The sequence below is a fragment of the Petromyzon marinus genome, chromosome 43, assembly GCF_048934315.1.
Source record: "Petromyzon marinus isolate PM22_M1 ecotype Great Lakes invasive population chromosome 43, UKy_Petmar_22M1.pri1.0, whole genome shotgun sequence".
Classification (NCBI taxonomy): domain Eukaryota; kingdom Metazoa; phylum Chordata; class Hyperoartia; order Petromyzontiformes; family Petromyzontidae; genus Petromyzon; species Petromyzon marinus.
Genome location: NC_133709.1, coordinates 6,170,234 through 6,193,477, shown reverse-complemented (window position 1 = coordinate 6,193,477; position 23,244 = coordinate 6,170,234). Strand labels below are relative to the sequence as shown.

Below are 23,244 nucleotides of genomic sequence, written 5' to 3'. Positions count from 1 at the left end.
TGGCCGCGTCTTACTTTCCGGTGCGTCATGGGATGCAATCATAATAATACACACACACACATAGGAAGATGCTCCATAATGAGCCCCAGGATTACGTCTGCGCGACATTTTCCGTCGCCTTCAATCAACCGAAAGCAAATCCGCAAGGTACTCACGTGAAGAATTCGCATCGCTTGTTCTCCCCCAGTGGTATACGTGTCATCAAAAGACACGCGACAGGGTTTGTAAACTCTTCGTAAAAAACAGACTCCGCTCAGGATTCGCAGCCTACTTTATGTAATCTACAGGTATCTCTCCCTCTCTCTCTCCGTGCGTCTCGCTCTGCAGAGATGGTCTGGACTGTTAGCAGCCAGGCTCGTTGCCGCTGGCTACAGGAGTTGAAGTCGCGGTCGGTGAGTGGATGGGTTGAGTGAGTGAGTGGATGTGCAGGTTTTTTGATAAATCCGCCTGGGCCGCGTTGCTGCCGAGTGTGGTTTTTTTTCTTCCAACTTTTGTTATTGCAGTGGCACAGGGCGTGCCATAGCAGCGGCAGCCCAACCCGCGCTTCGCCCCAGTGACGATTTGCAGACGCTGCGCCCACAGCCTCTGCTCGGCACGGCCACAGACGCACGGCCACAGAGGGGGGGTGGTGGTGCTCTGAGGCCAGTCTGCTCATGCACGAAACAGCTCCACCCAAATCCACCGCGCTGTGTCCCTCCACACACGCACGCGCGTGAGCGTTGGTCTGTGTGTGTGTCTGTGTGAGTGACGCACGTGCCGGTAGAGGCGCAGCCCCGCATGCTTCCTCGCGCCACTGTACGACGGAAGATCCTCCCAGCTAGAGCAGCGGTCCTTCGCCTTGACTGCAACCTTGCACCGCTTTGTCTTTCGATCGTTAAAACTGTGTATAATGTTAATACATGCCTGGGGTTTTGCGAAACAAAGTAAGCATCACTTACGTGACCGCGCTTAATTTGTTATTCGATTATTTACCTTTTTAAAAAATAATCCGTCCATGTCTCGCACCCCCCAGAAAGGGCATTTCGCACCCCTTGGTTAAGAACCACTGCACTAGTGGCAGCACAAGAGAGCTCCTGTAGATGTTTTTTTTTTAAATAGTTCTCCCCGCTCTTGGACGCGGTGGGCACACGCACATTTTAACCCCCACCACACGTGACCGCCCAATCGTCTGACTGTGGCGTTGCTCATCAATACTGCTCGGTGCACAGAGGCGGAGGCATTCGAGAAAGTTTCCCCATTGCTTCAAGTGCCGCTCTCGTGCAGAGCGGGACAGCCCCGAAGCCACCTATAATAACCTGCTCATTTGTTGTCATTGCACGGTGGCCACTCATCCGAGGGCTATTATGCAGGCTCAAAACCCTGCTTAGCTGCTGAGATCTGGCGAGATCGGGCGCTTTGCGGGTAATGTGGTTGTAGGCTACGTGCGTTCGTAATACACACGAACACTTCCAAGCAAGACTCAACACACAAGCAAAAACCAAACCACAAACACACACACAAAGGGCTTGTACGCAGGTCACCAGATCATCGGAACATTACAGATCTGTGTTGCTGGTCAACATACCGTCAGCAAGCAAAAAAGCCACCAATTAATAAGGGCGTCACTGGGCAGGAGTAATGAGGCATAGAGGGTACAGGCATGATGAGACTTGCCCACTGATGATCATTATGATGATACGTCTTGCTCCGGTAGAGACCAGTGCACAGAAAAACCAAACCACTCACTCACTCGCTCTAATACTCCACCCAACTCCTGCCGCCAACAGCGGCAGCAGCAGTCCCAACTCCACCTTAGGGCCGGCAAGTACGGACCGGGATGGCTCCTGTCCTCCTATGGTAGGGACCCGGGTTTGGGCCAACACCACCACCACAAAAAAAAAACACAAATCCAAAGTGTCCCGCAAAAAATATTACTCAACTCCAGTTTAGTATTTTTTTTCAACTTTCTTAATGCCTTTAAATGATTGCCTTTGCCAGGTGTGACCACAGGATAGAACTTGAGAGGACATGCTGGGAATTCACCACATCCACTTAAATTAAATGAATCATTGATGTGTTGTCGCTGGGGTGCTCTTTAATTCGAAAAAACTCACAACCGTTGTAGCGCAGTGGCGTGCGCGTGCTGGAAGCGATGACCTCGAAGGTTGACCCTTAGCCATGCCCTCGCAATGCCGACGCTATCAGTTGACCGCTCGGTCAGTTTGCCTTACCCATGGATGTTTATAACCAAATGCTTTTTTCTTCCTTCGCAATTATGTTCAGCATACTGCTGATTTACGCGAAAAAACTTTGCGTAAATATTGACTGAATGTCCTACGTAAGGATCGATCGTTCCCTGCAGTATGTGAATGCAGTGACCGGCGTTCAATTGCCAGCCACAGCTTGCATCAGCGGCAAATTATATTTAAACCGGAGGTCAAACAACCCCCCCCATGACCGGACACGATACGACTTCAGGGTGCCTTCATCCAGCAATGGATTGACAAAGTGGACTGTAAATTACGTTTCCGCATTTAAATTACAACATCACTGAACTCCGGTCATCCTCGCAGCGTCTTTTGCCTGGCCATCAGACAAAGACGGCCATTGCATCGCGCGCTTTCAGATCCGCTTCTGTGGCCGTCTGGAACGCTCTTCCTTCCGATATTAGGAAGCCACTGGGAGCTACGCACTATTTAAATCTTGATTTTAAAACTACATTTTTTTTAAGAACTGCTTTTTGTGTTTAGTTTGTTGTCCTTCCCCGCACCTCCGATTCGCACGGTTGGTTACTTACGGTGCGAAAGAAGTGCACTTGACATACATAAACCGGATATTTTCTTCGATGCAGAAACACGTTCAATTTCTACAAATCACGTGTCTGCCCAGTTCACAAAGAACAATGGAGGAACCCTTTGCCTCTCCGCTCATGAAGTAGAGGGGGGTGGGTGGGGGGGATATCAGTACAATGTTTCTGAATAAAGCAAAAACCTAAAATAATTATTGACCACGTTTTGGCAAAAAGAGTTTAGTGAACACACACTAACTCTGCGGCGCCTAACCTCATAAGCGAATCTGGAAATCAAAGTGGAATCCTGAAAGAGCCACACGAAGTCGCTTGAGAAGTCGAGCAGGTCCAGTCATGGGGTACAGAGAAGGGGATGAGATGCCAGGACATACTGTGGTCAACATGAAAGGCCAGCCAAAGTCTGCAGGATAACCACCCGCTTTCAAACATGTTATTGCCTATAAACGCTTTGTTTTGGAAGATAGTTGCAGGCAACTAAGGCGTGTCGTGTCAGTCCTACAGGTCACGGGCTTTATACTTTATTTGCAGTGATTGTGTTTTATTCGACATCATTATGAGGTCTGCAAGTGACATTGTGAACACGTTGTTGTTGTGACTTACAACGTTGTTTTTGTCTCCTGATCATACAGGTGTTAGTCTCTCGTTTCTGCCTATGCATTTTGTTTGGGGACAAATCGTCCAGTGATGTCACGTGCAGCGTGTCCATAACGTCGAGAACTAATGGAACGTACCGATGGAAGGATCAGCTGCCAATATTCTCCGAGACAATATTTGTCGCAATGTGGTTACTCGGTCTCTCGACCCAGATTTCGCCAGTCACAAAATGTATACCGTGCAATGAGTGTAACCATTAGACAGAATCAGAATATTTATTTATACTGGAAGAATCCGACGGGCGAAAAGCTCTTTTTCACACAGATACCCAGTCGGGGTAGGTCAGACAACGGGCATTGGGGCCCAAAAGCAAAAAAGTGCTCAATTCTGAACACTATCGTGGGATTCGTGGCCCAGACGTTTCCATCAGCAGCGCATAAACAGCCGAACGTTAACTACATTGCGCTCGTAAAACGAGCACGCAAGGCCACGTTTTTCCCAATCTGAATGCTGGCCGATTGCTATCAGATAATTCGTTACAAAGGCGTCCACTTTTAACTGCTGCATACCACTGCAGTGGGCGAAGGAACCGCCAGGTAAACGAACGAACTCACCCTCACGGCTAGGCTCTTCTAAACTATTTGTCCGTAAAAAAAAAAGTAACGTGAGCAAGCTACGAGGCAGACTTTGCATAATTGTCTACAGCCTATCTTGGCCTGTGATCTAAGCGAAGTCGAGGGTAGAGTGTGCCCAACGGTGCATTTTTCTTGTTGTTTTAACAACGCCGTGTTAATATTCTCGGTCCAGAGAAATGGTTGGCTAAGGCCATATAATCCTGCCTCTGGGCTCAGTGCCAGGCTGGACTGAAAATTGGATAATTCCAAGACTCTTTTGCAAACTGGGCCCCGGAGAGAATTGGACGGACGGGGCCAGGCTATGCGTTTCACTCGATCGGTTTATTCGTCGTGGGTTATTTGTGCTCGAATACACAATAACGATGTGTATGCGTGACAATGAGACACGCGCGCACACACACACACACCACGCAAAAGCAGCATGCTAAAGTCTGCCGCATATTATGATGCCTCCAAATCAAATTATTACGATTGCATCTGATCTTATCAGGTCGAAGAAGCGAAGTAGTGATGAGCCTAAGCCTCGTGACCACTTAGATAGGGTGACTGCCTGAGAATGCCGGGTTTTGCTTTCGTAGGTAAGGCTTGGGCAGTAAGATGGCCAGGAAATGGTAGTACAGAGATGGATGCTTAAACCTATCTGTGCGGTGCTTTGAGCATTACCTCCTTCGGGCACTCCGGTTTCCTAACCATCTCCAAAACATTCGTTTTAGATGATTTGCAGGACCGTCCTAAACACCAACATTTATTTTAAAATACGGGGGGAGTGTGGGGGGGGCGTCTTATAATCCAGAGAATACGGTAATATCCAACAGCATGCATGGTCGATATGTAGTCGTGTGGGACAGCTCACTATCTAGTCACTGACTTCTGAAAAAACATAGAAGCAGACTAAAGCTATGCCAAATCAATAGGTAAATACATACAACTAAGTGTTTATCAGCTTGGGCCAAGGGGTAAATATTGACCGAAGTAGTGGAATGAGAAAACACCAGCACAGATCAATATATACCTGCCGCTGCAGTGCATACACCCTTTACTTAGGAAAAGGTTTGTTTTTTTAAATCAATTAAGGATAGTAGGTTACACATGAAAACATATTTTGGACCTTTTAAATCAACTGCGGAATTATTGTTGAATTATAGACTGTTGGGGCAAGCTTTGGAAGCGAGCACCAATAAAGGCTGGCAGGGCACTTTAGCGGTTGGTGTGGCCAGAACCACGTCCGGGCTGCATTGGTCTGCCTTGTGTCGATGTTTACAAAGCACCAGGTACTCGATGAAGACTGAGTCGACCTAGGGGAGGCCAAAAAATATTTGAAGTTCGTCATCGATGTTGGTCTTGAGCTGGAATCGAACTCGGGTGGCGGTGTGCTAATCACTCCCCTACGTTTTCCTACTTAAATCACGCACACAGACAAGAAACCCCTGCATAGCCCTAACAGACTTTTGGGGAAAGTGCTGCTCACGAGCTTCTATGAAGGCCAGTAATGCACAAATTTTCTTGTTGTGGTTTTCACACCTGATGATGATTGCTTTTTTGCAGTCGAAACGTCGTGAGAATTTTATTGTTTTATATTTTTATCATTTTATTGTTTCCCTTCTACGTGACTTTACCCAAAGAACCAAGAATACAGTAGTCACAAGTCAGAAGAACTTAGGGGCTTACTTATTTTCGACAGCTCAAAAAATCAGTATTCGGACACGTTCGAACGAGAAGAATTACATTTTGTGCTTCCAACCGAGTTCACGGCAGCTCTTCTCTTAAGCACGGCAACGGCCTCGAGTCAGCCAAGTACCCATGACAGAAAGCCATTCTGCTGAGTGATTAACGCTGCGTAGTGGAACATAAAAAAAGCCAAGGCAAGCACGTGCATGCAGGCGCCGCGGTGGCCAGACGGTTAACTCCCTCGCCTCGTATGCAGGAGGTCGTTGTATTGCGCATTTGGAGTTTGCACGTTCTCCCCAATGGTGCGTGTATTTACCTCCGAGTCTTCCGGTTTTCGCCTCCACGTTCAGAAGCAACGTGCGTTTAGTGTATCTGGCTGCTATAAATGTACACGTGATTATAAGCCACTTAATTGAGCTATGATTTGTGGCCATGTCGCGTCTGAAAAAAGAGCTATATAGCTCAATGGGCCTTACCTGGTAAAATAAAATAAAAAGTTTAATGGAATGTGCTGTGGGTGTTTCCCCTAAGAGAGTCTTAAAAGGCAAGGGTGCAGCCCTGAAATGACTTGTTCACCCCACTGCCGGCAGAACGGCCTTCACACTGGACTTGGAATCCAGAGGCCGCCGTTTCTACTTGATCTCCTGCCACGAGCGGTGGAAACAATGGGCAACTTTCTCCCACCGACTTCAAGACGGCTGGCGAGCGTGGAAGAGTAGGCCAAATTAACGTTTAGGAGGGACTCGAGAGCTCTCCCTTAGTAGAGGACCTTTCTGCCAGCAGTGGTACGAGCGAGCAATTTGCAGTGGCACACTTTTACCTTTCATCACAGAATATAGTGTGACAGTAAGTTACCAAACTTCAATTAGGGGCTGGTCCGTTGCATCCAATGACAGCTTACAATCGCAAACAACCAACTCGTTTCCAGCAATGAAAATGAATGCTGTAAGCCTATTACAATAAACTGTATATATTTATTACACGAGTGTTCCATAAGTGGCTGGAGGTGGCGACTCCAGACAAAGACAAGGCCCTCCAGGTGCGACCTCCGTTCCCTAACCTCCCGATTGTTTTGCAATAACGCCGAGGCCCTCGAAAGCTTTCAGCCGGCTGTGTGAAGGGTCAGCTGGGTCCTGTAGCGTGGCCCCCTCAGGGGCATCTGTTATTCTGTGGCACTGCCTCCCGGTCACTCACTGCTCATGCTCAAGCACCTGTGAGCTGAAGTGTGAGCGCCTGGGGCCGGTCAAGCAAGACTACAGAGTTAAACAAACAAATAAATACATGGCAATTTAACGAAATGGTTTCCTCCCTCCAATGTCTTTTCGGGATTTATGCCGCTTGCTGGGAGCTTCTTCAGGAACTGGATAAGCTCATCGGGATAAGTTCCTCCGATATCACGCCAGACGACGCGCGGCAAAACTCTGAAAACACGTCGGACAGTGATGCAGCGCAATCGCGAAAAAAAAAGCCCGTACCAACTTTTTTAAAATTTCTCTGGCAAGCAAACTACAAATCGCCTCAACAATACAGAAAGACCCTGCTTGGATCGCCAGCGTGTGGAGTGATTTGTTCTTTTTTTTTGTTTAGTTTTTGCGCCGGAAGTGTTCTTTATTATGAAAAAGGAACGGTGACCCCTTTTCCCCAATTTTTATCTCGTGCCTCATCTGGTGTTGACATTAAAGCAAAACATCTGAGAATTCCACGCTCTGTCAGCAGTTTCCCTTTGGAACGGTCAGGGCACCAGACAGCAGGCAGCAGATACAGATACCAATCAGCTGTAAAGGCGCAACGCTTGACTGCTGAACTGCCGCACAACATTTATTTTGTTTGGACAAGCTTTCGAAAAACGTTAGAAATTGTGCAGCGATTTGTACAATGGAAAGCCCTGGATAAAATATTAATATTTTGAAAATAGCGGTACCAAATATCTCACTTTTCGACCAAATCAAAGATTTTCATCACATATATAATATTACTTTCAGGATGCCCACGATAAGAGGTTTCACTAGCTAGCTTTGATGTTTTGATTATAAGGGCAGCAAAGATATGTGAGGGCACAGAATCATGCTGTGGCTTGAAACTTCGCTCGAACAGACCCGAGCTTCCTTACGTGTATGGAAAAAACTAGGAGGTTTATTCTAAAATCCCAACCAGGGCTGCCCACACAGAGAAGGGGCCCCGTAACGGACCTGTGTCTCTTGTCACCATGAAATAAGGAGGCTCTACGTGGCATTCGGTCCCATGCCTCCTCACTTTCGATAGCACGAAGACACGTTCAACTATTACAAGATGTAAATAATATGAAAATCTCCCTTTTTGTATTGCTGTTACATTTAATTTTTATTCTAAACTCACCCGTTACATATATATGAGCCTGAACTGTCGAGGCACTCAACAACATCTCGAGGTGAAATATCTTAACTTACGTGGCCTGAGCTCTCCTGGCAGCGATGTCTCGTGGAATTCACCACGGAATGTGGCCTTAAGCTCAAACCACCCCAGGCTCCTTCACCCGGATGCGTCTCTGACTCAATCGCTTTCCAATCTCCACGAGGGGCACTTAGCTGGCACGCACACACGGCACGTCTCGCGTTAAATCATCACCCGCAGCTAATCAACTCTCCTCAGCCTGCCTTGCACACTGTGCGCCAGTGAGCCCAATATTCTTTGGGTCCGTCCCGTGACCAAAAATGCCATCGCAAATCGTGAGTTAAGTTTAGCATCATAAGGGTATTTTTTGCATATGTTTTGCACCCTTGAATGAGACACGTTACTATCCATTCATAATACTGGTAGGAACGAAGTTGTAAACTGAGTGTACCAGCCTGCAATAGATTAATGTGTCCGTCCGTCCGTCCCCTTTCAATACTTTAACGAAGTGAAATCTCGTGCTGTTGGGGTGTAAAAATAAAATTGCGCAAAATTCCAATGTTCCTACCAGCCCACCCTGCAGGGACCTGTTAAATAACTTAAAATCCTTTGTCAAACCGCTGCCAGATGAAGGCCTCCCTGTGTACCGTGTCAGTCACGGGTGTTGATTGACCATACTTCGCCACGTTCGTCTACGTAGGATGCCGGAGACCGCGAAAGATGCAGACCATTTGCCATGGGTACGAGCCCTGAGCTATGGGGATGATGTCAGATGCAGGGACTTCTCTGGCCCTTTTAACGGGAACTCTGATGAGCGGATTCAGTCATAGAACTTCAGCTGAAAAAAAAAACGCGCGAATGGAGAGGGCACGACAGCCGAGGTGGCGGGAGGCGAGCCGTTGCTTTGAGAGCAGCGTTTGGTCTCTGTGACCCCTTGACTCGTGCGTCTCTGGCCTCTAATGAACGCGCAAACACTCGGCGCAGAGAAAAGAGGCCTCTCCACGCCACTCCTTGGGAGGAAACTCTGCTGCGAGGTTTGAAATCACAGACACACAAGGACACACTTCCAGTGCCTCCACACGCTCCCGTCAGCGACGCCACTTTCAGTGTCGTGCTCTTAAGCGGAACTGCGCAATGTGACCATTAATATCGAGATGTGTGTCACGTAAATGCACATACACAATAGGGGAATATTAAATTCGATTATAATATTTAGCTTTGAAGTGCAACATATTTTTCAAGAACCCTTACTAAATGCTAGTACTACAATTGAATAATAATACTAACTGAATAATACTAATTACAGCATGTTGGGTGAAAGACTTTCGCACGCAGTGTTGGAAGTGGGGGTTTTTTGTTTGACCATACTTCACCACACTGGCCATTGAAAGTTGGTGAAGGTGGGACCAGGTCAGGAACGTTTCAGATATCGCTCACGGCCGATGCCAGCTATGGCCGGGGGGAATCAAATTCAGGTCGCCGTATGGCGTGGAGGTGAAGTTTCCTCTCGCACAGTCTACACGTCACCTGCGTCGTTCTTCATGCCGCAGGCTATGTGCCCCCTTTGAGATCGCGCGACCCCAAAGGGTTGTGAACTGCTGGCCTGGCGGCGGGGAGAATCGAGCTGCCTTTCCCGTGTGACTCGGTCCTGATGGCATTGGGCAGGCCGACCACCAGGACAACACCGGATAAGCCCGAATTGCTGAGCGCTGCCCATGTTTATTGTTTTGAGTTGCCGATTGTATACAGCCTCGACTTCGGTTTCATTGGGCTGGCACCTGTTCCTGGACGACTTATCTCTCACTTGGTTCCCAATTCAAATAGCAAGCTGCGTTGTGTCACGCCAGCTGAAAAGCCACGCATATCGTATACAATGTGACAGTGCCCTCGTCACAATTGCCAACATTCCAACAATAGACTGCGATTTCAATTTACAAGTACGTTGTTTGCAATGGGATGCACTAAGTATGTACAAGGTGGTCCATTTATAGATACCCCCCCAAACCCCTATTTCTAACGGCATTCTTACGTTCTTTTCAATTGATTGTTGTAAGCAAATCGGACTGGCTCTGTTGTGTTAAAATTCAAGCAGTGAATTTAGATTGGTGGGAGATGTATAGAGGCATTTAAACATAACACTGTTGTTTGTTCCGTACTTTCCCTCAATTACTTAGTGGGGTGTCTATAAATGGATTACTTTGTATGATAACTCCATCTCTCCAGGGCTGATACAATTATTACCGCATTGTGGAAAGTTAACAGTACGCTGTCGTATGGATGGACTAACCCTGCTGTAGGAACACGGGAACTCACCAGTGACCCAGCGCTGACCATCAGTTCTTATTAATTCATTATTTAAAGACATTTAGTTTTTTGGGCGTGATGCTGAATTGGCAGTGGTGCAAAAGCACAATTAACAACAAAAACAACAAAACCTCAACACATTTATAAATAACGCTGCCCCCCTCCGGAAGCCCTTTAGTGGCTAGCAGACCTCGACTTTGGAATGTGTTGCAGTTTTTGTGCTAATTTGAGCAGGAATTGACACTTACTATTTATAACCGTTGAACAACATCGTTGCACTTCATTAATTGTAGAAATAATCGAGTCACGCTATGCTCTGTGCAAAACAATACGCTACAATACTTTTATTTGACATTTTATACGACGTTACAAGGAACAACTATGAAGATTCACGAAAACCCCTCCTCCCCTTATATTCATGCGTCAGTTATCTAATAGTCTATTATTAACATTGGTAGCAGCCACTTTTTTTAAAATTAAAATTTGCTGCAACTGCGATCATTTATGATGAGCACTTCCACGTGTTTATTGTTTTGCAAAAGAACATATCCCAAGTGTCCTTGAGGGCTTTGCTTGCTCCACGACATCAGCCGCCTGTCTCTCCCAGTAGCCTAACGGGACAGCATCACACTCCGTTTAAAAAGATACAAAAGCTATTCATTTAGGTTGCCCGTGGATAATTATTCACTGCATTTGGCCGATCTTAATACAAAGAAGCCATCCACACGGCACCAACATATCCATCAACGCCAAATAAAAATTAATCATGCAATCAGCGCCGGGTGTCTCGTGGCATAAAAAATGATCAAAGGTATTTTTTAATTAGTTTGGCATGTAATCTACATCAGCTCTGTTTAATTTGAGTGTACAAAAAAAAATATTTTAAACACAGTTGTGCCTATGATGGTTTGTAAATTCAGTGCCATTTATTCAAGTAGCTGGGAGCCCAACTCTTTGGAAAAAAATCCCCACTTAGGTTACAATTGGTAACAAGAGGAAGTTAATATTTTAAATAAATTGCTTTAGTTGCAACTAATTTTCACACTTTGCGTTTGTTAAAATGACACTAGATGGTCTCAACCAAAAAAAAAATACATATAAAAAAAATCCCATCACATTAATTTGGTTCTGCATCCTAATTTTTGCTAAACGTCAGCTCTGTGAATTGAAATATCGGTTTGATTGTCATGCAACAACAATTAGTCTCATACGCAGAGAGGGTGGTGAAAGTGCTGCCCTCTACTGTAGTGGACCAGAGGTCACTTGAAAGATATCTCTGTGGTAGCTCTGTGATATCCACTTATGTTGGCTGTTCTCTAACATGAAGGGTTGCACTGCTCTGCGATAAATCCTAATGGTTTCCTCATCGATGGCACAGTCGGGCTAAATTTAGGAGGGAAATTACAAAAATATAAATTTAACAAAAATATGACATTGCAAAATTGCTTATTCTTGCAAAAGCCGCTTTCAAATCATGGGACTAATGCAGCCACCCCGATAACCAGAGTACATATTTTAAAGAAACATTAATTCGCTGTCTGAGCATAGTATCCACATGAAGACAGGTATGCAAGTGGGGACATATTATATTACCAAAGACAATTGTCTCATTGTCTCCGTGCTGTCCGGAGCAATGAAGCTTAATCACCTGCTGATGCGCAGGAATCTGTCTGCTGAGTCGGATGACAAGATGTCATGCGCATCCTCACTCATCATCGCATTCTTGTCTGAGTGCGGCCACTTTCGACTGCAGCCACTGTCCATGCATACCGCAGCCAGATTAGCTGGCTTTCTTCATTCTGAAACTTTCCCACTGCTTATTTTTTGTGTGTGCCAAATTATCCACCACAATCAGTATTTTTCAGTCCACTGCTACAGCAAAGCCTCTTAAAACTCTCATGCATAGACCCATGGTCCTGTGTGTTGTCTCACCCGTACATGTGCCCGAGGTTTATCAATCCTCCTCTTTTAATTGTTCTCTTGTTTATGTGTCCTATGTTAATGATAATGTAAAGATGCAACCCTGCATTTGCTTGTGCACGTCATTGCTGGTGGGAGGGCGTCCACTAGAACTCCACAGGCTATTTTGGCCTACTCTTCCACGCTGGTCAAACATCTTGGAAGAGGTGACAATTCCCACACTTTACCCCACCACACATTTCCATTGAATGACAATATATTACTACCACTAGTAATAAAGTAATTTACATCCCTTTGTGATTCGACCTCTGCATGCAGACTTTTCCAGGGCTGTTCACCACAATTCACCGTGCTGGTCAATGCAATTTGGCGAAAGGCGGTGGTGGGTGGGTGCAAGATTGGTTCGGGTATCACCGCTGATGATAACCATGGCCGGCAATCAAACTTAGGTCAGCGATTGGCACAGCATGCAAATCGCTGCACTAAGAGTGCAGGGCACATGGATTGGCCTAGGGGCAAAGAAGTCCTGTGACTGCCACTCAACTCGTGACAGTTATTGAACCATTCATTATTAGGCAGTGTTTGCCAAAAAAAATGAAACAAGAACCCGAAAATGGGCACGTTATATAAGTTAGTGAAGAAAATGTGTTACATACAGAAAATGCGAACGTGAATGCATTGCTTTGTGGAGGCATCATAGTGTGCATTTGGCTGCTATAACTTTCCACGTGACGATAAGACGCTTGATTGAGCTGTCACTCGTGGCCAGGTCGTTTCTAAAAAATAAAATAAAAGACCTATATAACTCATTGGGCCTTCCTTGGTAAAATAAATTTTAAAAAAAATGTTTAATAGTTTTAGTTTTGTGGGGAGGCTGCGGGGGGGGGGGGGCAGTGGGCAAGCAACGTCGAAACAACGTCGAGGGAACAAATGACCACAATTACCACATTTCAACCAGCAGAGGGCACGAAGGGGCCTCCCAAGTTAACAAATTTGGCCGCACGCAGCTCAATTGAGGTTAGACCCCGGCCCTGAAGGAGAACATTTAGCGAAGCGATTTGTGTGTGCCGCGTGTTCGTCTGCCTCTAATTCTCATCCGGCTAACCCGCGGATGATCGGCGTCCGAGCGAAACTATTTTTGTTAATTTGTGAACAACGTTGGGGGATCGTCCGTCGATGAAAACCAACGCCGCCACGCACGGTGCTACCCCCCCCCCCCAAAAAAAGGCGGGAAAATCGTAGCTCCGCCCCCCTCCCCCACCCCTAATTAGCATAACGATGATGGCCTTGCATTAAAAAGCGATCGCCCTCCCGTCAGAAAAACATCGCGAAAACGCAACAAAGTTCGTTTAATAAGCCCGACTCTCCTGATGGGACAGACACAGTGGGTCAACACTGGTTTGTAAAGTTGCGTGTACGAAGATCTGTGTAGATTTCGGGGTTTTTTTTGTTGCAAGACATTTATTTGCACGTAGGGCAGACAACGTATACCTGAGCAGTCACGGTCACATGACATCAAAACTGGGACCTTTTTGTTAGTATCAAAGTGTAAAAACTTATCGGTTTTACCCTTTTCTGGCAATAAAACCGGCGGTGTTAAGATGTTCAAACGCGAAATAGAAACCTATTTGCAAGGGATCGTGTTTGCATTAACCCACACACGAACTTGTAGTGAACACGCAAACAAACGTGCTCTAATAATATATGCATACGTACGTGTGGTTAATGCGAACTTGATTCCTTGCAAAAAAGGTTTATGTTTGGTGTTTGAACATCTTAACACCTGGTTTTATTGCCAAAAAAGAATAAAGTCTATTTATTTTTTCATTATTTGACATCGCTAAACAAATGATTGTGTGGCATGTCGCCATCCTGAAGTAGTTGACAAATAAAGTTTCGTTCCCATGAAACAAAAAAAACTATTTGGTTACATGTTTTGTTTTTAATGCCGCAAGTGCTGCATTGTTATTATCTGCCACTGTGTTACGGTTTTTGAACTTCTGGCGCAGAAGTAAAAATTATTATTGAGGGCAAAAGTTGATAATTATAATAAAATCGCAGCGGTATTAATGAATAACCCACCTACAGTTAGCCGAGCGGCAGGTGTGGTAAAGTGTGGGAAACTCCTACGTGTGGTGGGGTAAAGTGTGGGAAACTCCTACGTGTGGTGGGGTAAAGTGTGGGAAACTCCTACGTGTGGTGGGGTAAAGTGTGGGTACTCATACGTGTGGTGGGGTAAAGTGTGGGAAACTCCTACATGTGGTGTGGTAAAGTGTGGGAAACTCCTACGTGTGGTGGGGTAAAGTGTGGGTACTCCTACGTGTGGTGGGGTAAAGTGTGGGAAACTCCTACGTGTGGTGGGGTAAAGTGTGGGTACTCCTACGTGTGGTGGGGTAAAGTGTGGGAAACTCCTACATGTGGTGTGGTAAAGTGTGGGAAACTCCTACGTGTGGTGGGGTAAAGTGTGGGTACTCCTACGTGTGGTGGGGTAAAGTGTGGGCACTCCTACTTGTGGTGGGGTAAAGTGTGGGAAACTCCTACGTGTGGTGGGGTAAAGCGTGGGTACTCCTACGTGTGGTGTGGTAAAGTGTGGGAAACTCCTACATGTGGTGGGGTAAAGTGTGGAAAACTCCTACGTGTGGTGGGGTAAAGTGTGGGCACTCCTACGTGTGGTGGGGTAAAGTGTGGGTACTTCTACGTGTGGTGGGGTAAAGTGTGGGCACTCCTACGTGTGGTGGGGTAAAGTGTGGGAAACTCCTACGTGTGGTGGGGTAAAGTGTGGGTACTCCTACGTGTGGTAAAGTGTGGGAAACTCCTACATGTGGTGGGGTAAAGTGTGGAAAACTCCTACGTGTGGTGGGGTAAAGTGTGGGCACTCCTACTTGTGGTGGGGTAAAGTGTGGCTACTCCTACTTGTGGTGGGGTAAAGTGTGGGAAACTCCTACGTGTGGTGGGGTAAAGTGTGGGTACTCCTACGTGTGGTAGGGTAAAGTGTGGGCACTCCTACTTGTGGTGGGGTAAAGTGTGGGAAACTCCTACATGTGGTGGGGTAAAGTGTGGGTACTCCTACGTGTGGTGGGGTAAAGTGTGGGAAACTCCTACGTGTGGTGGGGTAAAGTGTGGGCACTCCTACTTGTGGTGGGGTAAAGTGTGGCTACTCCTACTTGTGGTGGGGTAAAGTGTGGGAAACTCCTACGTGTGGTGGGGTAAAGTGTGGGTACTCCTACGTGTGGTAGGGTAAAGTGTGGGCACTCCTACTTGTGGTGGGGTAAAGTGTGGGTACTCCTACGTGTGGTGGGGTAAAGTGTGGGAAACTCCTACGTGTGGTGGGGTAAAGCGTGGGTACTTCTACGTGTGGTGTGGTAAAGTATGGGAAACTCCTACGTGTGGTGGGGTAAAGTGTGGGAAACTCCTACGTGTGGTGTGGTAAAGTGTGGGTACTTCTACGTGTGGTGGGGTAAAGTGTGGGAAACTCCTACGTGTGGTGGGGTAAAGTGTGGGAAACTCCTACGTGTGGTGGGGTAAAGTGTGGGAAACTCCTACGTGTGATGGGGTAAAGTGTGGGTACTCCTACGTATGGTGGGGTAAAGTGTGGGAAACTCCTACGTGTGGTGGGGTAAAGTGTGGGAAACTCCTACGTGTGGTGGGGTAAAGTGTGGGAAACTCCTACGTGTGGTGGGGTAAAGTGTGGGAAACTCCTACGTGTGGTGGGGTAAAGTGTGGGAAACTCCTACGTGTGGTGGGGTAAACTGTGGGCACTCCTACGTGTGGTGGGGTAAAGTGTGGGAAACTCCTACGTATGGTGGGGTAAAGTGTGGGAAACTCCTACGTGTGGTGGGGTAAAGTGTGGGAAACTCCTACGTGTGGTGGGGTAAAGTGTGGCTACTCCTACGTATGGTGGGGTAAAGTGTGGGAAACTCCTACGTGTGGTGGGGTAAAGTGTGGTTACTCCTACGTGTGGTGGGGTAAAGTGTGGGAAACTCCTACGTATGGTGGGGTAAAGTGTGGGAAACTCCTACGTGTGGTGGGGTAAAGTGTGGGAAACTCCTACGTGTGGTGGGGTAAAGTGTGGCTACTCCTACGTATGGTGGGGTAAAGTGTGGGAAACTCCTACGTGTGGTGGGGTAAAGTGTGGCTACTCCTACGTGTGGTGGGGTAAAGTGTGGGAAACTCCTACGTGTGGTGGGGTAAAGTGTGGGTACTCCTACGTGTGGTGGGGTAAAGTGTGGGAAACTCCTACGTGTGGTGGGGTAAAGTGTGGGAAACTCCTACGTGTGGTGGGGTAAAGTGTGGCTACTCCTACGTATGGTGGGGTAAAGTGTGGGAAACTCCTACGTGTGGTGGGGTAAAGTGTGGCTACTCCTACGTGTGGTGGGGTAAAGTGTGGGAAACTCCTACGTGTGGTGGGGTAAAGTGTGGGTACTCCTACGTGTGGTGGGGTGAAGTGTGGGAAACTCCTACGTGTGGTGGGGTAAAGTGTGGGTACTCCTACGTGTGGTGGGGTGAAGTGTGGCTACTCCCAGCTCTTTCGAGATGTCTGACCAGCTTGGAAGAATAGGCCAAATACCCTCTTATAGAGATATGCTATCTAGGGCTCCCTCTAGTGGCGTTAGCAAGTATTTGCTAACGCAAAATAAACAGCTCGCATTTTCCTCGTCCTATTGGCTACAATTATATTTCTTTGGCCATTGTGAGCTGGCTTTAGCCTTTAGTTACGAGCGGATGAAAAAAATACAAAAAAAAAATCCGGTACTTCGTTTGACTTTCCAACAGAAACAACACGTGCGAGAGGAAAATAATGTTTCCATGAACTCATACACTGAGGTCGATAATAATAAGAATGTCTCATTACGTTTTGGAGAAACTGAAGAAGTGAAAACGGAAAAAAATATATATCCCTAAATGCTTCCTTGAATTAAAATCTGGGAAAATAGTGAGTGGGCGATGTTTCTCTCTCTCTCTGTCCCCTTTCGGAACTGCTCAGAAGATGTAATTAACGTTGTCAACAAATGTATAGCCTCATTTGCAACTGAGACTTGCAACTGAGGCTTGCAACTGAGACCTGCAACTGTGGCTTGCAACTGATACTTGCAACTGAAACTTGCAATTGTGAATTGCAACCGAGACCTGCAACTGAGACTTGCAACCGAGACTTGCAACTGAGACTTGCAACTATGACTTGCAACTGAGACTTGCAACTATGACTTGCAACTGAGACCTGCAACTGTGATTTGAAACTGTGATTTGCAACTGAGACTTGCAACTGAGACTTGCAACTGAGACTTGCAACTGTGGCTTGCAACTGAGACTTGCAATTGTGTATTGCAACCGAGACCTGCAACTGTGGATTGCAACCGTGGCTTGACAGCTGTGCATTTGCAAATGTAACGTATCCTTTTTCCGTGGAATATTTAACTACCGGTGTATTTTTTAAAATGATATATACAGTAAATATAATATTGTTTTGGTCGTGTTTAAATATGATTGAGTGCACATTTAATTGCATCTACATTTTCTTGAGCTGATGAACGATTGTTTAATGTGCCTACCTATGTAACTTCCTCGATATATTTTCTACATTGCCGACCCCTTGATTCATAGCTCATCGGGTTATTCCAGCTTTAAAAAAACGTCGATTTATCATAATAAAAACCTGTGTTACGATACGTTTCAGATTCATAGGAGCATCTAAATGCGGCCACATGTCAAGTCACGATACAAAGTGGTTGTAAGACACGCGCACACCTGGAGAGTTTGAATACGCGGATGGTGTTTTGTTTTTGTTAAAGGGAAAGACAGGTAACATGCTTAGGGGCAGAGGCGACATTATGATATAAGTGCAAATGGTGACACCTCACAGGGAGGGTCAGTCATAGAATAGAAGAGTCTTGAGCCTGGACTTGAACAGGGTAAGGTGCTAGGCAGTCGTGAACAGCCAAAGGAAGGGAATTCCAGGCAACGGGGGGGGGGGGGGGGTGGCAGCAGCAGAGAAGGAGTGCCCCCCCCCTCCCTTTGAGCGAAGGCTGACTGAGGGTTTTGACAGAAGGCCCTTGTTGCTGGAGCGGAGGATACGTGAAAGGGGGTAGAGCGAGATGAGCTTACTCATTTACTCAATTAAAGCTGACTGAACCCTCACTGAAAGTGCACCCCACCCACAATTCCAAATCTGGAACCGCGCCACCACTTAAGCAAAACTGAGCTACATTTCCTTCGAGGCAGCCCAGTTCTTCAAGTATTTGCGCTGACCCCACCGCCGCCTTGGGCGCAGACGTAGCGAGGTCTGGTTTTGCAGGTTTTAAGGTGCTCCTGGAGGGGCAGCCACGCCACGCTTCGGTGCAATTGACCCACAGCCACTGCTGTGTAGGGGCAGACACAGCTGCAATGTGGTCCCAGCTCAAATTACAAACCCATTCCATTTGCTACTAATTGGAAATGAAACCCGGCCGAGGCATGCTTAGATCAACCCTAACATGAGACAAATCACGAGCCTAAGGGTTTCGTGTTTTTTTAATTCAGATTTTACGTCGACATAATCACAATTATTCCGTGGACATCCAGGCAAAGAGGGAAGTAATTTGCATTCCAGAAGACCCTCAGATACGGCAACCAAACTACGGAAATTACCAAGAACTGGTATCACCTTTTTATTAAAGGACAATCTTCCTACAATCATTAGACATTGGCCTGTAACCGTGAGGGCAATGAGACGTTGACAGTACAAATCTGGATAAAAATAACCCCTGAGTAGTTGTGTGTTACACCCTTGATCATTCCTATTTTCAAGTATCGTTGGAATTTTAAGTTGATTATTTTTATTCGTGGGTATTGTTGGGGAGGTTGGGTGATTAAACTCTCTCAAAATCATTAAGCCTGCAGTTATATTTAAAATTGCTCTGGATCTACCGACAGTTACATAAACCAACCACTTTTAAAAATATGCATTCCAGTTGTGACAACACCAATACGCTTATAATTACAAAATGATAAGCATGATGATTAATACATAAACAGCAAACGTATAATTAAAAAATATATCCCTATCTTTTGTATCCAGAATAATTTGCAGTTTCAGACCACACATGTAGAAAAACTGAAGCCAGCCGTTATTTATAAATATCACATATATCAATTGTGTACACTGAAACGTTTGTGCGTTTCCAGAACTTTAACACTTGTAACTTGTAAGAAGAGTACTTGAGAAAAAAACTAAAACAATTACCTTGTACTGGATTAATATTGCTTTGTGGTAAGAACGCCCAAGTTACACACCCACTCTTAGAAGAAGCCCTTTGTCACTGGTTTTATCACAGAGCCCGTTTGGTTTTTACTGCGTGAGCAAAACCCTGCCACCTCCATTCTATCAGAGGCTGACAAGGGTCCGACCAAGGCACCTTTATTCCTTTTTATCTGGTACCACAAATCTGCCACGGTATACATTGCTGCATATCCGTGCACGACTTTTGGGATCGAACTCCTGAATTCAGTCCATAGGTCTGCACAGTTCACGTATGCTGTGACTCGACACGAAACGCAAGTCCCAATTCTCAGACGCAACGTTCCATTCATCCACCCCGTGCAATAGCGGATATAAGAGATGCTTCCAATAAGAAACTATTGCAATCAATCGCTGTGTATTTTTTTTAAAGTTGTTCTAGTTTGTACACTGTTACGAGGCTGTGTTACAAACTCATGAAGCCTTGGCAGGACTTTAAGCCCACTCGTTGTTTTCTCACATCACTTGCTGAGTATCAGCCTAAAGGCCCATGACGCCAATCGACCAGCAACAAACAGCGCTTTTAAAGTAATAGATAATTTAGCGTGGTTATTATAAGAACTTGGGGGAAATATCGATGATTGGATGGAATTCCAAAGTGAAGCGGTAAGGAGGGAAGAAGCATAGAGGGAGGTGCTGTGACCTGCAGTGTATGGTGGTTGAGCGCAGTGTGGATGAGACGAAACAGTCGACCTTGTAGACCCGCGTCCTTAAAAAGGGTGCAGGTATCAGTGGTTGAAGTTAACGCGAAGGGGAACTGCGGCAGAAGCTTTCTCATAACAAGACCATCCGGAACCACCATTCAATATGAATGCAGGGCAAATGTGATGTTATTATGAAGAGTTGAAGGGCTGTATTATAAAACAACAACATTGAGATGCAGCTGCATTTAGAGACCGTGTAAGTCCAACTCGAATTGTACTGCAAGCTTAGTGTGGAGTTGAGTGGTGTCTGTTAAGGGTGTGGGACTGTGGTTACCTGCTTTGGGAACTTCAATCACACCTGTTCAACCCAGGCAGCTTGTGACGAGACAATGTACAGGGCTTGAGGGATCCAGTGAGTTCCTAACGGGTTAAAGTCAACACTTGAGTTGGTGTATTTACCAGGAAATGCACTAACAAATTTGCACCTATATCGTCTTACTTTTTTTTAAAGAAAGTCATTTATCAGTCGGCGAATACTTGTGTGGAATGCCTAGCATATATTCGCCTATGTCTAAATTGCCAGAGCCCATTATCTCTCAGGATAAGACAACAAAATTTACAGCAGTGATTAAAATTAGTTTCATCAGCTATGACGCCACCTCTCAATGCCACTTTGAAGTCTACACATTGAGGTTTAAAGTGTTATGTTTAATGTTAATACATTTCCTTATGTTCTATGCACTGCCTAAAGTGCATGACACTTTAGAACAAACACGTGTTGGAATTTGATTAAAGTATTTTTTTATTAAATGCATAACCATACACTGCATCTCTCAATAATCATTACCAGCCTACCATTGATATCCCACCGCGTATGCACCGTGTACACGAGAGAGTAGCACAGGTAGGTGTAAATAATACCCTGCATTTTCATTCGCAGTCGATTCACAAACATCTGCAATTAGCATGTGCTATGGAGAACGGCCGTTTACCGAAACGGCGTCTATTATTTATATTTTAAGGCCACAGTCTAGAGTTTATTGACAACAGCCAGAAGCACGCTGTTTTCTGCACGTCTCGGACACCGTGTGGACGGATATGTCCTGCCCAGGGCTTCCACACAAAGTCACGTCGCGCGCGCAGCAGAGGCAGCATTACCAGCGGCAACAGCAAAGCGACGTTTGGTGCTGGGTGCGCGCTCGACTCACCTCTGGCTCAGCAGGTTCTTTGCACTTGCTAGGAAGGCGCGGTTGCCAGTCTGCAGAGGACGCGTGAAGTCTACATGCGAAGAGTAATAACGGCTGAGTTCCGACACCAGCGACGCACGCGCGCGTGCAGAAGACACGTGCAGAGCTAGAGGCTTGCCACCAGGGCTTGCGGAGGGTCAGTGTGAACGTGACTCCGGTGAGCGTAGACTTTTAAAAGCGAGACAACTGGCGAAATGCGCACCACAGGCAAGCCACTGGGTGTGGATAAAACGCCGCTCCTCCTCCTCCGCCCTCCCTCCTCGTCGTCGTGCGTGAAGGCAGGCAGCAAAACGAGGGGCTCCCGGCAGCATCAGTCAAGCGACGCCCGCCTCCACGCGTCCCCCCTCCAATGGCAGGGCGAGGCGATCCGCCCCATGCAAACGGGGGCTCTGTCGTGGGTCATGCTGCACAGTCTCACAACGCTCAGCCCCCAGGGCTGGGGAGAGGTCAAGCAGAGGTTAGGGTTTAGGCGGGACTGGGATCAAAACTCTGCATGAGCGATAATCCTGGTGACATGCGAACGCATCCCAACACTGGGACAGGGCCGCCCAGAGTGGGGAGCAGAAGGGGCAATTTGTCCCGGACCTTGCACAAAAGAGTGGCCCACAACGCGTTCTGCGACGGACCTCCACGAACCTATGGGCGGCCGTGCCAACACTCACGACCACAGAGAAATAATTGATGTATGTATGTCGAACTTCTTTCGCACCGTACGTAGACACCCGTGATAATTGAAGGTTTGGGGGAAGGATAACAAACTAACAACACAAAAAAATCAGTTTTAAAGAAATTAGTTTTAAATTTAGCTTTAAAAGTGCATAGCTCTCGTGGCTTCCTGATATCAGAAGGAAGAGCGTTCCAGACGGCCACAGAAGCGCATCCAAAAGTGTGCGATGCAAGTGGCCGTCTTTGTTCGATGGCTGTCTATAACTGTATCTATTCATAGCACACATGAACAGACCTCTCCATTGTGTCTCCACATACCGATAAAAACAATAACCATAGTCTGTATTGGCTTATCCTGCAGCATTGGTTGGTGCTGGATAATAACAATATTGTTGTGGAAAGCCAAAGGAACGGAGGTCTGTTTTCACATGTTGGTACACATTATGCCCCGCAGCAACACATAATGAATTCGTGTCTGTTGTACAGATAGATTGCAAAAAATGTTGGCAGGTTGACCATACTTCACCACGCTGATCAGTGAAGGAGGTGGCGAGATTTTAACTACCTCGCCCAGTATACAGGAGGGTGTGGGTTCGATCCCAACCCTGACGTCTGCATATTTGGAGTTTGCATGTTCTCTCTCTCCCCGTGGTAGCGGGGATTTTTCTCCGGGTCCTCTGGGTTTTCCCTCCGCAATTAGAAACACGCGTTCAGAGTATTTGGCTGCTATACATTTCCGCATGATAAGCCACTTTGTTGAGCTATAATTTATAGCCAGGTCGCTGCTGAAAAAGACCTATATAGCTCAGTGGGCCTTACCTGAAAAAAATAAAATATATCGTTTTTATAGGTTCGAGGGAGCGGGGAGAGTGGGAGTTTCCAGGATTTGTTCATATATCACTCACCACTGATGTTAGTTTGTGGCTGAGAATAAAATTCAGATCACCACTACGCCACCGCTCCACCCAAATGCGAATTAGATCAATCGATCTTTAACGTCAATTCTGCAGGAGATGGCTAATTCCAGACCGCCGATTAGCACGGTTGGCTATGTACGGTGCGAGAGAAGTTCAACATGCATATTGTTCGATGCTACTTTATACATACACTGCATATACCGCGTGCATAGAGTAAT

At 46.4% G+C, this 23,244-nt stretch overlaps 1 protein-coding gene across 2 annotated transcripts in view; it reads right to left on the bottom strand.

Annotated features, from left to right (window-relative positions):
* The window catches only part of LOC116951673 (vasorin), a 37,929-nt gene extending 16,191 nt beyond the window's left edge, over positions 1-21,738 (bottom strand). The window contains exons 1-3 of one of the 2 annotated variants that reach the window (XM_076073743.1): positions 21,405-21,738; positions 20,531-20,616; positions 156-10,970 (exon numbers count right to left, since the gene is read on the bottom strand). In XM_076073743.1, coding sequence (XP_075929858.1) covers positions 156-202 — 47 coding nt within the window. In that variant the 5' untranslated portion in view covers positions 203-10,970; positions 20,531-20,616; positions 21,405-21,738. The remainder of the gene's footprint in view (positions 1-155; positions 10,971-20,530; positions 20,617-21,404) is intronic. The other variant, XM_032970483.2, reaches the window with a different exon arrangement.
* Between the last annotated feature and the right edge of the window lie 1,506 nt (positions 21,739-23,244).